Genomic DNA, 14,236 nt, shown 5'->3' on the forward strand with positions numbered 1-14,236 from the left:
GAGGCTGGTGCTCTACCCCTTGACACAGATCCACTTCCAGCTTTGTGGTAGTTAATTAGAGATAAGAGTCTCATGGGCTTTTCTGCCCAGGCAGGTTTCAAACCACGACCCTCAGATCTGGGGTGGCTGGGATTACAGGCGTGAGGTACCAGTGATCACCAGGGTCATTCAGTGTGAGGTTGAGAATGGAGGTGGGTATCTCTAGGAGCCCATGCTGGGCACGGCCAATGGCTTCCAGATGTCTGCTGAAGCCCTGGGTACCGACGGGTGTCTGGTCCTCCCCTCCCGCTCTGAGCCAGGGTGGCTCTCCAGAGCTCATGCTGGAATAGCGCCTTAAATGTACACAATGTTCACTGCGTGAGATGCAGAACGAGAGGAAAGGTCAATAAAACCCGGGTTATAGGATTTTTTTTTTTAAAGACAGCTATAAATAGCCGCATTTATTGAAGCTGCTTCCTTATCAGGAAGCATGGAGCTAGGAATTAACGTCTGGCTGCACCGGAAATTCTTTCAGACAGCAAACCCAAAAAGGAAATTTCCCTTCCCTAGCATCCTGGCGGCTCTGCTGTGGGTGGGGTTTTTTTCCCCCCCTTTTTCTTTTCTTCAAGCTGTTGGCAGCCAACCAGGACCCTTGTGCTTCATGGGGGACAGAAAGCCTCCAGGCATTTGAAGGCAAAAGTGAAGGTGCCCAAAAGGAGGTTCAAAGGGGGAACAAGATGTGTGAAGCGCAGTCACTAGGGTCATTACTGCAGTGCCTGTACAGGGACTGAGGATGACCTCCAAGAATGAACCGTGTCCCTGCCTCAATGCTGATGTCGGCGGGAGCCGCAGGCACTGGCCGTCCAAGGGAGAGAGGATGGCAACTGGTCTGAGAAGAGAGGGGAAGGTCAACGAGCAAGGAGGCTTACAGATTGTGACAACATCGTGAAGAAAAATGTTCCCCAAGCCAGGCAGTCAATAGCAGCTCACGCCTGCCATTCAGGCTACTTGGGAGGCTGAGATCTGAGCATCACGGTTCAAAGCCAGCCGGGATGGGAAAGTCTGGGAGACTTTTATCTCCAATGAATCACTAGAAAATTGGAAGTGGTGCTGTGGCTTAAGTGGCAGAGTGCCAGTCTTGAGCAAAAGAGCTCAGGGGGAGGGCCCAGGTTCAAAGCTCATGAACCACCAAAAAAAAAAAATCCATTTGCTAGGCGTGGGCTTTGGAGTGAGCTGTGGTCGTGGACACTCTGGGTGTGAGCTTGGGAGGCAATACACCACTTCTGCAATCAAACAGACCCACTATGTGTGCTTAGGTGTTTGTGATTATGCCGAGGAATTTGTGTAAAGCTCCTAAAGGTGCTCAACATGTTTTAAGGGTGAAAAACTCACCACCTCCATGTCTTGTCCTAGCTCACCATTCATCCCTGCTAGACTAACAGGTGGAGCAGAGCCTTGACCTCCAAGCTCATGAGTAACCGTCTAAGAACACTCAAGGACGGCCTCTGACATGGAAATGAATCTAACAGGCCCTCCCTACGCTGCGTACATCTGTTCAATTGCGCTCTAGTCACCCTGTCTAGTAAATAGGAGCATCAACATATTCTTTAGGGACTGTCACATGACTAAATGAGATCAAGGTATTAAACACCTTCTGTTGCTTAGGACTGTATTGAGTAACTAGGGTTGTATTGAGTTTCCTTCACTGCCTCTTTGAGAACAAACGTAACTTGAAGATAAGCAAAACCAAGGCTCCACACGCCCATCTGTCTGTGTGGGTTCTAGGTCCCTGTGTGTGGATTCTGTGTCCCTCTGTCTGTGCAGGTCCTACGTCCCCCTCTGCACGGGTTCTGTGTCCCTCTGTCTGTACACGTTCTAATACAGCTCTGCATTGCCACGTGACTGCCTGGAACTCCGTCACTCTGCTGAGAATGCAGAACAGCAGAGTGGGTGAGCGGTGAGGTAACGTTTCCAAAGGAAGATGCTCAACTGAATTATTAAGCACACACAAGCAGGGGGAACAATGCAAGAATTTAAAGAGATTTGTGAGGAATGGAAGGAGGGCCCAGGGACTATTTCTGGTGTTCTGACTCTAGAAAATGACTAGTGGTTATTATGGCTATTTATTAATCTGCAACACTGTAAACTGTAACCCTATTAAATATGATGGATGAGCCCTAGGTTCCCATTTTAAGTGTCAGTTCACAGGGCTTTTAGAAGGCCAGAGAGACACCAGAAGATGCAAAGTCACAGGGAAAAATGGCAATAAAGTCAACCTATGATTAAATCAACAAAACGCGAGATGAGAGCATTTAGGGAGAATTAAAAATAAGACATTTAATTATTTAATTTTCTACTGATGCGCCAGAAATGTACCTGCATAGTCGTTACTTGGGCTGGCCTGGGTATCACTGTTTAAGGCGGGTTGTGATAGGGGACCCCGTGAGCAGGTACCGAGGCACGAACCTACAGAAGGCTACCACAGAACGCTACCACGCGGCCCAGGGAAGCAAATTAAATCAGAGAGATGATGAGGATGGGGGAAGATCCCTTTCCCAGGCCACGGCTCTTCTCTGCTGAGAGGCCTGGGTCTGGCGGGGAGGGCAAAGGCTCTCTCTAAAGAATGCAACTTTTTTTCTTATTGCCTGCTGCAACTATACTTCAATCTTACCACCCGCAAGTTAAGAGAACAATTTCTATCTCTTGGTGGAAGAAGAAAAATGCCAGCCCTTTCTATCTTCTCAGCAAACGCACTTGGGTCTGCTGCCAGGGCAAACAGGGTCTGGGCCCCCCACTCGAGGCGTCGGCCCGCCCAGGGGTGGGCCTGGCCCTTCTGCCCTGGGCTCTGTTCTGTCCAGCTGCCATTAAGATATCTACCCGCCCCTCCTCCGGGAAGATGTCTGATTTAAGAATGGGAGGACAAAGGGTTGAGAGAGAAGGGCTTTGTCTGGAAGTCAGTGGAAAGAAGCCCCTGGGAGCCACACCAGGCTCAGATGATCTCTTTAAAAAAAACGAGCTGCTAAAAATGCTTTCAAGCCTGCCACACCATAAATGTCCCGCCGCCGTCTTTCCAGTTCTTCCACCGACTCTTCCCCGTACTTTCCATCTGCATTCCACTGGGAATCGTCTGGAATCCCAGCCCAATTCCCCTGTCAGAATATTTATTTTCCTTTAGGTTTGAAAACTCATCTGGGATGCACTGAGCGCGCGGCCAGCCGCGACCGTCGGAGGGCCCTGGGCTCCTCTCGGCATCGTGAGCAGCCGCGAGTCTGGGAACTGGATAGGGAGGAGGTATGTGGGCCTCGTTCGGGAAGCCCGGGGTGGGGGGGGGGGGAAGGGGGGAAGGCAGGCGGCAGGAGCCTGGGAACTTCCACTTCCACAGGATTCCTTCCAGATGTTGGAGCCAGCGGTGTCCCAACAGGGCTCATGCAGATTGCCACAAAGCAGGCATTTGGGCCAAACCATGTCTCTGACCCAAATCCATAATCTTTACTGGTTACGTCACATAGTCCACGGTAATGTGCTATGGTATAATTATCTATGTGAGGAGCTGTCCATACACTCATCTATCAATCCATCATCCATCCATCCACCCATCCATCCATCATCTGTCTAGACTTGTAGAGTACGTAACCATCTGTGTGCCTCTTGCCAACCTGGAGCCCAACTCCCTACCACTACCCAGTAGCCTGTCTGTCTGTCTGTCTGTCTCTCTTTCCCTCCCAGCCTAGCCCTCACAGGTGGGTGGACACTCACGGAGGTGCGCGGGCAGGCGGATCGAGTCTTCCTCCATCCTGAGCGGCCGGGGCACTGGAACATGAAGGGGTGTTGTGGAAGCGTAGCTGGGCACCGGGCTCTCTGGAGGTGTATATGAAATCCGTTCCTGCTGTTGTTGAAAATCAGAGAGGGAAAAGCAATGAACATCTGGAATGGAGACGGCAGGTGCCACCAGGATGACCGGCTTCCTCCTGCACCATCCCAAGCAGACGCCCCATGCAGCTGTCTGTCAGATGCAGAGCACTGGGACTTATTGCTTAAAAACAATGAAAAGGGTTTGTGAAGGCTGGGCTTCTCCCCTGGACTGTGGAGGGTACTCAAACAAGGAGCAGGTGAGGGAAGACACGAGGGAGATGAGTGCAAAAGCAGGAGCTATCTCAGAAACGGTGTTTCCAAACTGCAGCTCATGTCCCCCCCCACTGCATTAAACCCATGTTGCTTCTTGTCTGGCGCCAGGCCCGGCTTCTGATCAAAGCACAATTCTCCATTCAGATCCAGTAAGAGTGAGCTGAGCAGGGAAGAGGGGAGGATGGCTGGAAACAGGATCTGAGCTGGCCAGAAGTTTTCCATTGCTGAGCCACCTTACCACACAATAACCACCGCCCCAAAATATCCAATGTTTCATTTTTCCTTCCTAACATGAAGGGGCTGGCTTCTACTTGTTCCTCTACCCGGCAAGTCAATGGTTTCCTGTTTCTCTGAAGTACTTGGGAGAACATTTAAGTTAAGTACTGCTTAACTGAGTTCCTGGTGAGCCTATAAGGAGGGGGTAGGGGCCTCAGTAGATCCAACATTTGCAGTCAAACAGGTGGAGCTGTGGTTCACACCATAGAGCATCCAGGCCCCAAGTTCAAGTCCCAAGAGAGGCGCAAACAACCACTGCTGGGAAAGCAGAGCTATGGCTCAAATAGTAGAGTGCCAGTCTTAAGGACAGCTCTCAGGCCCTAAAGTTCAAACCCCAGGACAGGCACAAGTCAGATGGAAAGGGAAGAATTATTATTAGTCAAGTTAATATATTTCCAATAGTGGCAAGAAGCCATCTGTTGTTATACTTGTGTTTGTTCCGCTAGAGGAGTGGGGGCAATTTACATCCTGGATCTACAAATCAGCGAGTTTGACATCCACGTAACTTCAGTGAGTTTCTGTGGTTTAATGTGGGAGGAAAAGATCAGTAAGATGCCTGTGAAAGGAGAAATCAGGAGTGAAAGAAACCCTAGATTAAAGCAAAGAAAATGTGCTTACACTTCAGAAAGATGGTTTGTAATTTTTTTTTTTTAATCTCAAGTGTGCAAAGGAAAGCGAGGACGCCAGCCTACTCCCCAAATTAAAGCTTCTCTCCCTCCTCAAGCCTGGAGAGCTTGGTGGTTGTGGTAGGAAGTCTTAAATGAACATGGCCTCACTGTTACCATTTCTGGGCAGCTCTTACCTTCCCCAGGCACTCAGCCAGCAGCACTGGGGTGGGTGGGGCATTTCTGCTTAAATATCCATCTTAAAGTTTCCTGGTGATTATTCTTAATTCAACAGTAGATCCATAGATCCATCAGATATGATTTTTTTTTCCTTTGGCGCCAGTCCTGGGGCTTGAACCCAGGGCCTGGGCGCTGTCCTTGAGCTTCTTTTGTTCAGGGCTAGCACTCTACCATTAGAACCACAGCTTCATTTCCAGCTTTATTTTTTTGGGGGGGTGGGTGGTGATTAGTTAGGTAAGAGTCTCACAGATGTTTCTGTTTAGGCTGTCTTTGAACTGCCATCCTTAGATCTCAGCCTTCTGAGTAGCTAGAATTACAGGTGTGAGCCACTGAAACCAGGCTCAGATTCTATTTCTTTCCAAACAAGTTTCTATGAATGGTCTTCCAGAGGCAAAGCAAAATCTCCCAACTTGACTTCTCTCCAGTTTTCAGGTTTTTTTTTTTTTTAAGGGAAAGATGGGCAATTGGGGTATGAACTCAAGACTTTGCACTTGGTCTGGGAAAATGGCCTAGTGGCAAGAGTGCTTGCCTTGTATACATAAAGCCCAGGGTTCGATTCCCCAGCACCACATATATAGAAAATGGCCAGAAGTGGCACTGTGGCTCAAGTGGCAGAGTGGATAGCCTTGAGCAAAAAGAAGCCAAGGACAGTGCTCAGACCCTGAGTCCAAGCCTGGACTGGCAAAACAAAACAAAACAAAACTTCATGGGCTGGGAATATGGCCTAGTGGCAAGAGAGCTCGCCTCATATACATGAAGCCCTGGGTTCGATTCTCCAGCACCACATATCTAGAAAATGGCCAGAAGTGGCGCTGTGGCTCAAGTGGCAGAGTGCTAGCCTTGAGCAAAAAGGAAGCCAAGGACAGTGCTCAGGCCCTGAAGTCCAAGCCCCAGGACTGGCCCCCCCCCCCAAAAAAAAAGACTTTGCACTTGTTAGGTAGGCATTATACTACTTGAGCCATGACCACAGCCTTTTTGTGTTTTAGTTATGTTTCAGATAGGGTCTGTCTGAGTTTACGTCCAGGATGGCTGGGACCTAGATCCTTCTATTTATGTATCCTGATTCCCTGGAATTACATGTATGAGCTACTATGCCTAACTTGCTTTTTGAGGTAAGTTCTCCTTAGCTTTTTGGCTCCAGCTGGCCTCAAACAACAAACCTCTGCCTCCTGCATAGCTGGAATTATAGGAAGTTGCTACCACATCCAACACTTGCTTTTCTGGAACTCTGTCAAATGGCACATGCAGTTTGAGCAGCCCTAAGTTAAGGCAGAGTTATAGTTTCTGGTGTTTTTTTTTTTCTGAGTTGTTTGGAGTAAATGAGGAAGCAAGATATAATCATGTACATGGGAAATGTATATTAAACCTGTTGAGGGTTTTTCCAGGTGAGATGGGCTTTTATGCACTTCAAAGAATCTGTTTTTCTCCTTTCATGAATTCCCCAGAGTTCTCAACCCTCACTGGGCCTCCAATCCCATCACGGGTCTTTCTGTTAACTTTATTCCCAGAAACACTTTTCTGGTTTTGTTATGGGTTTTGCAGAAGTGAAACTGTTGGTAAAGAAAACATTGTCAAAAAGTCTTCAAAGGCCACAGCATGGGGGAGGGGGAAGAAGGGGGAGGGAGAGGGAGGGGAAGGGAGGAGGGAGGGGAAGGGAGGAGGGAGGGAGAAGGAGGGGAGGGGAAGAGGAGAGAGGGAAAGAGAGAAAATGCAGGTGGTATTGTGTAATACAAGGCTGTTTCCTTAAAGCCAGGAGAAATTCACAGGATGCCCAGCCCTCTCCAGACCACAGACAGGAGCCCTGCTGGGTATGGCCATGGCAGTGTGAACCCCAACTTCCCCATGGTTCTGTGCTGTACCTTCATTACACTCCAAAGGGCTCAGTGAAGGCGCCAGGCAGAAACAGGAGAAGAACAAAGAGCCAAGACCCAATCTGAAAAAAAAAAAAAATGACCCCGCGCAAAAGAGGTGCGGTGCAGGTACCAGAGCGCAGGGCCCTGACATCGAACCTGGTACCCCCACCAGCCACTCTGCGGGGTGAGGTCTGTGGGTTGCAGTTCAAAGCCAGCTGGGGCAGATAACTCGGAGGGACTCTTACCACCAATGAACTAGCAAAAACCCCTGAAGTGGAGGTGTGGCTCAAGTGGTAGGACACCAGTGTTGAGTGAAAAGGTTTAATATAATAAGCAGGAGTGTCAAGTCCCGAGTTCAAGTCTCAGAATTGACACCAAAAAGAATAAAAGGTTCAGTGAAGGGTGAAGGCACTTGTCATTAACAAAACAAAACTACCTTGGGAAAGAGAAAAATTTAAGTCTTTTACGGGCTTGCCGAAGTGAGCAAAATCAAAGACACGAAGCTGTGAGGACAGAGGGAGCCAGCTGTCAGACGGATGAAAACCAGAGGTGCTTTATTTGAACATGAAGAGGGGTATGGAGTCCCCGAGAGGGTTGTGAGCAGCCTTCTAATTAAATTAAAACGCTCCAGACAGAGGTATTAATGCCGCGGAGTGTTGTCGGGGGTGCGCAGCCGGCGGAGGTCAGCGACAACGTGACCGATCGCGCCTGCAGATTGTTTTAGATGGCGAACAGATAGATAGATTCACGGGGCTTCCCAGACACAAACCATCAGGCCCAGAGGCCCGAGGAAGAGAAGCCTGCCCAGGAGGGAGACCGCTCAGGAGGGAAGGCCACACGCGAGCTCAGAGCTCTGGCGGGAGAAGTAGTTCCCAGGCCAGGGTCGACGTAAAATGTTTAGTAATCATTACAGCAGCCATTAGTAATGCTGTTTTGGAATGCAAAATACAGAACGTGTCAATAAGAACTACCGAATAGGAGGTGATTTAAGTTCCCCCTTCCATATTTAATTCCTGTATTTTAATGGAAGGCTTAGAAATCTGTGAGCAGGAAAACTTCCACGTAAAACAGGCGTGCCCTTTCCACCCCTAACATGCATCCCAAATGCCAGATGTCACCAAAGTGCCTTTCCTTTGCAGAATTCTTCCATGTGGAACTTCGGCAAATAAGCAAACTGCCTGAGCACGGGTGTGGCAGTCTCTATCATAATTCTCTGAAAAGGCTGAGAGGTTAAGAAACTTTAGAACTTACTGTTAATTAAACACTAATCTTCCTGGAGATAAAGCATTCTAGGAATTGAGAAAATCAGAAAAGCAGCCAGACAACTTGTACAAAAGTGGTTTACAGGCCACCTCGAAGACTGAGCCGGGAGCCAATGGCTCACGCCTGTTAATTCTAACTACTCAGAGGCCTGAGACCCGAGGATCGAGGTTCGAAGCCAGCCCACTCAGGAACAAGTTCATGAGACTCTTATCTCCAATTAACCAAGATGCTAGAAGTGGAGCTGTGGCTCAAGTGCTAGCGCCCTGAGTATTTGAAAATGCCTCAGGGACAGTGCCCAGGTAGAGTTCAAGACCCAGGGCTGACACATACAAAAAGACTCTCCTGCAAAGCTCAGATGCCTGGTTTTCAGAACCTTTTTTCTAAAAAAAATGGCTGCGGTCCTGTTAACACACGCTGCACATGTCACATGGCTTCTGAGGCCTTTGGTCAAATCCTGTCCGGCAGCCGTGCTGGAAGTTCCGGCACCTGACACCAGAGCTGTTCAGTGCCCCACCAGAGCTGTGAAAACGAACCCAGACACGCGGGAAACAGCAGGAGCCAAAGACACACTGCTCACTCGGGCCACAGTCCGTACCTGACTTGGGGACACGGCCCTGGGCTGGGCTGGTCCCCGCGGACAGCACGGAGGCCACCTCTCCTGGGCAGCTGGTGACCGAACACGCGGCTGCTTGAGGACAGTGCTCTGGCTTCAGAGCAGTCAAGGAGCTGGATTGGCTTCCATCCAATGCACTTTCACCAAATAAGCTTTAACAAGCACTAGCTACCTGTCACCCCAAATCTGAATAAGCTACAATTTGCCTGCATGGCTTACTAAGGTGTTCAGCTTCATGGATACAAGAAACTGGAAACTGCTTTTCTAGAACACTGAACATCCTGTCCATTCCCCCAGTCAGGAAGCTGCAGCGAAAGACCGGGAGAGAAGACGCGAAATGCAACTGCCCAGAACACAGGGGCTGCTCCCCAGAAAGCACATAGTGCAGCCTCAGGTGAGAGGTGGGGCAGGGCAGGACAAGGGTCCAAGCATGGACTGTAGAGTAAAAAGCGGAAGGACGGGGGAGATGACCTCTCCTTATCTGGGAAGCACGTGGAGAGGATCTCTTCTTGTCCAGGAAGATTCTGGATATTCACACCGTGGAGTCCACCACCCTCCCACAACAACGGCCCTCTGTGGCTCCCAAGATTCACACCGCGGTGGTGTGCAGCTCTGAGCCTGCTGCCTACCAGCAGGGACTCCTGCGGCGGTGAGGAGGGAACCAGCGACAGAATTACTTCCCTACATCACCACACGGCCCCAGGCAGCTCTGGGCTACAGTCAATGCCGGCAAGGGGCTCCTCCCATTGCTGGCCGCACACCCTAAAACAGTGCCACTTTTTGTGGACACGTATGCAGACGGTTCAGGACCTGCAATGAGTGGATTCTTGGTCGGAACTCAAACAGTCCCTTGCCTCCCTTCCTGACCAGTCACACCCTAAAACCAGAGGACAGGGCACTCTCCTGCCAAATCCACCTGTTATCTGCACGGAGTGATGTCTTAAGAAACAAGACCAAAAAGAAACGCAGCAACAGGTCCTCCCTCCATCAAGCCCGGCTCTGAAAGGTGGGCGAGACTGAGAATTTCCCCCCTTGCTGTGATCAAGAAATACATCAGCACTCATTAGGCAAAATGAATTGCACAACTAGAACCCTGGAAATTCTGCAGTGACCCCAATATCTAAATTACTGCGCAGGGCTGGGTGTGGCTTGGTTGGTGGAGTGTTTGCCAGGCACGCACAAGGCCGGGGGCTCCGTCCGTCCTCAGCACCACGAACAAAATGGTGCCTCTGGACGCGTCCGTACATAGGCATGCTCACACAGCTTAGATCGCAGGCCTCGTTCCAGCAGAAGAGACAGTCAGGAAAAGGAACATGAGCACAAACTCCCTTGCGGTACACCTGCAAGAACAGGAGTATCTCAACTCAGGGAGAAAAGCTGAGCGGCACAGCGGTCTGAGCTGGTGTAGAGTTGATGATGGTGGCAGGAGTGAGGGCTGAGGCAGGGCTGATCTAACTCCACCCCCAACCATCTGGCCACTCCCGACAAAGGGGAGTAACAGAAACCCACACAGGTAACGCTGGCCGGCCCACATGGCTTCCCGAGGAATGGGGAATTCCGAGTGATGAGTCCATGCTTGCAAGAACTGCGGCAGCCCGGGATGTTCCAGGCTCTGCACTCGACACGGCCTGCAGGACCAGGGCCCTGGATGAGGGGCAAAAGTGCTCAGCGGAAGGCGAAGGAGAGGGTTCTCCCCACCCCTGCACGGCGGTGGCCATTTGAGTGCACGCAGGGACGTGAGTGACCGGACACGAGGCCAATGTGCTCATTCCTCAGGCGCACCCTGCCTTCACTGTGTACGGGAACTCCACCTGGAGTATTCTTCAGCAAGAAAATGTTTCCTCACGCAGCCCTTCCATCCACCCGGAAGCAGCAAACCCAAACGCACAGCTGAGAGCAGCAAGGAGCCCTTAATACCGTGTGGTGTGTGGAGATGACTGCGTGGTGCCGTGGCAGGTGGCTCCGTCACCACAGGGCTGGCGGGAGGGAGGTTATTCTATAGATGGGGGTGGAGGTGACTGTCCCCTGGGGTAGGGGGAGGTTACTCTAGCTGGGGGAGAGGTTACCCTAGACGCAGGGGTGGGGGGAGAGGTTTCTCTAGACAGGGTAGGGGCGTATGGGTCAGTCTAACGCCAGGCCCAGGCCCCACCCCTTGCTAAGTCAAAGAGCTGCTCTTGTCCTTTAGGCCTCTAGGACCCTGGTTTCTCAAATTAGGAGCACCACAGCCAAATCCTGAAATGGATTTCACTCCTGCTCCCACTTTTTAGAACATTTCAGTTAAGATCCTTTCTACTCCCAAGAGGCCATGAAGTTCTTTTCCTTTTCCCCTCAAATTTCTTAGCTATTTTTTCTGAGTGGTACGCAGAATTTGCCAGTGGGAGGCGTTCTCATAATGGTCACAGGCTTCTGCTCAAAGCAGGGTGCAGAGGAGCTCTGCAGCTCCACGCATGCACTTCCAGCCACGGAAGTGCACCCAGCACCGACAGCAGACCAGTGGGAGAGGTGTGCACCGTGTTCACACAGGACCACAGCTGTCACATCTGGGAAAAGCCAAGTCTGGCTGCTGGATTTACCAGAAATGCTGCTAAGCTTTGGATCTATCTGCTGAAGGAGGGTCACGAAGTCCTTTCTTCTTATTTCCAGTAGCGCGAGACACCAGGACTTACATACAGTAGCCGGTATTCCGGGCACAACAAAGCAACCGAGCTGAGCTCTTTACTAGCGGCTTTCTCTTCCATTAATGCCACTGCCTGTAATGGCTGGCTATTACAATTAGCCAGTCTGCATTGTCCCTGCCTGGGGCTAGTAGTAATGAACTGGGAGAGTTACCAAGCCTGTACCATGGGCACCATTAGAGAGCAATGCAGATCTTCCCACGCACAGGAGAGGCCTTCCAGGCGCTGCCACAGGTACCAACGGCCACGTGGCAGCTCCCCAAATTGCCCATTCACTGAGCCATTCGGACTGGGGTGGACTGAAAGCCCAGCCGGACGAGAGGTTGGAGGGGGCTCCTGCACGAACAAGAACCCTTCCGCCTGGCTGTGGCCTCGGTTCCCCTCACTGACTCCTCTAGAGACACAGCACCACGCTGGGCTCTGTGCGCGTTCCTTCTTTTCCTTAGTGGTTATGTCCTGGAAGACTCATGAGAGGGAGAGAGGGAGAGACAAGAGCTACGAGGAGGCAACTCAGACCCCCTTGATACTACGAAGACCCCCTGGATGTGAATGCAAATACAGACTACGTGGACCTAGCACGTGTTCCAGCCACTCTGTACCCATCGGGTATACTAGCCACTCCGTACCGATCACAGGGCCCCTACCGATCACGTGTGCTGATTTCACATGTACTAGCCACGCTGTACTGATTACGTGTGCTAGGCCATCCTATAAAGCGACTTCAGGTCTGCAAGCCTAGACAGCAGAGCTGGGGAGAAGAATGGCGTGCACCTCAAATGCAGGTAACCCTAGGCAACACTAAAGGAAACTGTGGGCCATGTACCACCACTCTACCTGGCCAAGCAGCCCAGGGCAGCTGCATGTGTATACAGCTACATGGATTTGTACAAAAGTTGAGCCTCAAGTGCATACTGGTAATACCAGCACGTGGGAGGCTGAGGCTAGGAGGATGGTGAGTTTGAGGCCAGCCCGGGCTTGGACACCATGGAAGTGCGGGGGCCAGAATGGCATCGCACCCAAGGGAAATGACCTTCCCAGCAGGTTGAATGGAGGGCAGTGCGGAGTAGCCCCTCATGCAAAGCTGTCCAAACTGTCTGCCTTCCCAAATGACCAGCCGGGGAGGCCTTCACCAGGGCCTACTCACTCTCCCCCAAGCCAATGAGCTCAGCGGGCTGAAAACACAGCTCCAAGTCCCGGCTGGTAGGGCAGTTAACTGGTAGGTATTGTTCCAAAACAACATAGAAGCAGGATAACATTAAAGACTCAGGGTCTCAGCCCTTGGGGGAGGAAGGCATTCTCAAAATGGGAACTGGCAAGTTCACAGAGGCCTTTCATACCTAGCAAGGGTGGCTATCCTCTTACAGGACAAGAAAGGATTAAAAAAAAAAAAATCACATCCTGTCTCTGCTTTTAACGACAGGGGGAATTTCAACTTTCCCCTCCTCTGCTTCCCCCAAAAGATGCCCAAGAGCCTATCAGCTCTCGCTTTCATGCGGAAGTGCTGGGGGAGAAAACAGTAGTCACCTTCTGCCTCCTAAGTTCCTGCTCGGTGGGATGTGGATGAAAGAAAACCATCTGACAGAGCAGGGCAATCCCCGACTTCTCTCCGACTCCCCTGCCAGTCAAGAACATTCCTGCGGAACGCTGTGCTGTAGGGCCAGTCACACACACTGAAGAAGGATGTGCTTTTTTTTTTAATTTCACCTGTCCTAAAGATCGAGTCACAGGTGGACAGCCATGGAGACTCCCCACCTGCATCTGATGGTGAAGTCCGGACTGGAAACCCTTTGCCTGAAGCTCTTAGCCACAGACGGAGCCACAAAAGGCAGCTGACTCTCACCTATTCGGGGGTCACTGTCCAGTCCAGGACAGGGCAGAGGGGACAGAAGCACGGAGAGACCCTGCTCTCTGCTCGGTGCGCACACATCTGGGAAGGGTGCTGCCTACCCCGCTGGGGGCATGGCTGGGAGGCCAGAGCAATTTTAATGGTGGTCCCCAGAAGGGAGGGAGGGCACACAGAGCTGTGGGGAGGGAGGAAGGAGGGCTGCTTTTCCTTCTACTTCTATCCCGAGGGTTGATGGTTGTGCCTCTCAGAGCAGAAGGGAATGATCAAACGCACGTGTGTTGCCCGTCACCTGTGTTCTGCAGTGGATGGGACTGCCCACAGGAAGCTGAGCACTCAGAAGGCCACAGGTTAGCAGGGCAGGGACAACGGTCAAATGTCCACCCGGTCATTCAACCTGTCAGAATCCAGCCTCCAGATGTGGCTTCTGCCTGCTCGGGAGTCTAGCCGCTGGAGGCCCAGCCACTGCGAGTCCTGTCTCTAGATGCTCCTCCCCTGGGCTGCAGGATGAAGCTCCCAGGGGGGCCTGGGTGACCTGGCTCCTTTGTGCACACTACAATTGGTTTCTTTGAGCCTGGCAATTCCAGACCAGAGCTTCACTGGACCTCCTCCATTTATGCAAGACTGGCCAGGCAGGTTCTGCTGCTTTTCTGGCACTTTCCTTTCCAGACACCTCTAAAAAGCCAAGTTATCTGGGGGAAAGAGAGGGATAAGGTTTCCCAGCCATTATCCCGCAGGCTTACAGAGACCACAGCAGAGCTGGA

General features: G+C 51.3%; 1 protein-coding gene across 1 annotated transcript in view; it reads right to left on the reverse strand.

The window, feature by feature from the left end:
• The window catches only part of Etv6 (ETS variant transcription factor 6), an 84,454-nt gene that overhangs the window by 34,419 nt on the left and 35,799 nt on the right, over positions 1-14,236 (reverse strand). Inside the window, 1 exon segment of the mRNA XM_048335054.1 lies at positions 3,736-3,865. Coding sequence (XP_048191011.1) covers positions 3,736-3,865 — 130 coding nt within the window.

This window comes from Perognathus longimembris, chromosome 27 (genome assembly GCF_023159225.1).
Source record: "Perognathus longimembris pacificus isolate PPM17 chromosome 27, ASM2315922v1, whole genome shotgun sequence".
Lineage (NCBI taxonomy): Eukaryota > Metazoa > Chordata > Mammalia > Rodentia > Heteromyidae > Perognathus > Perognathus longimembris.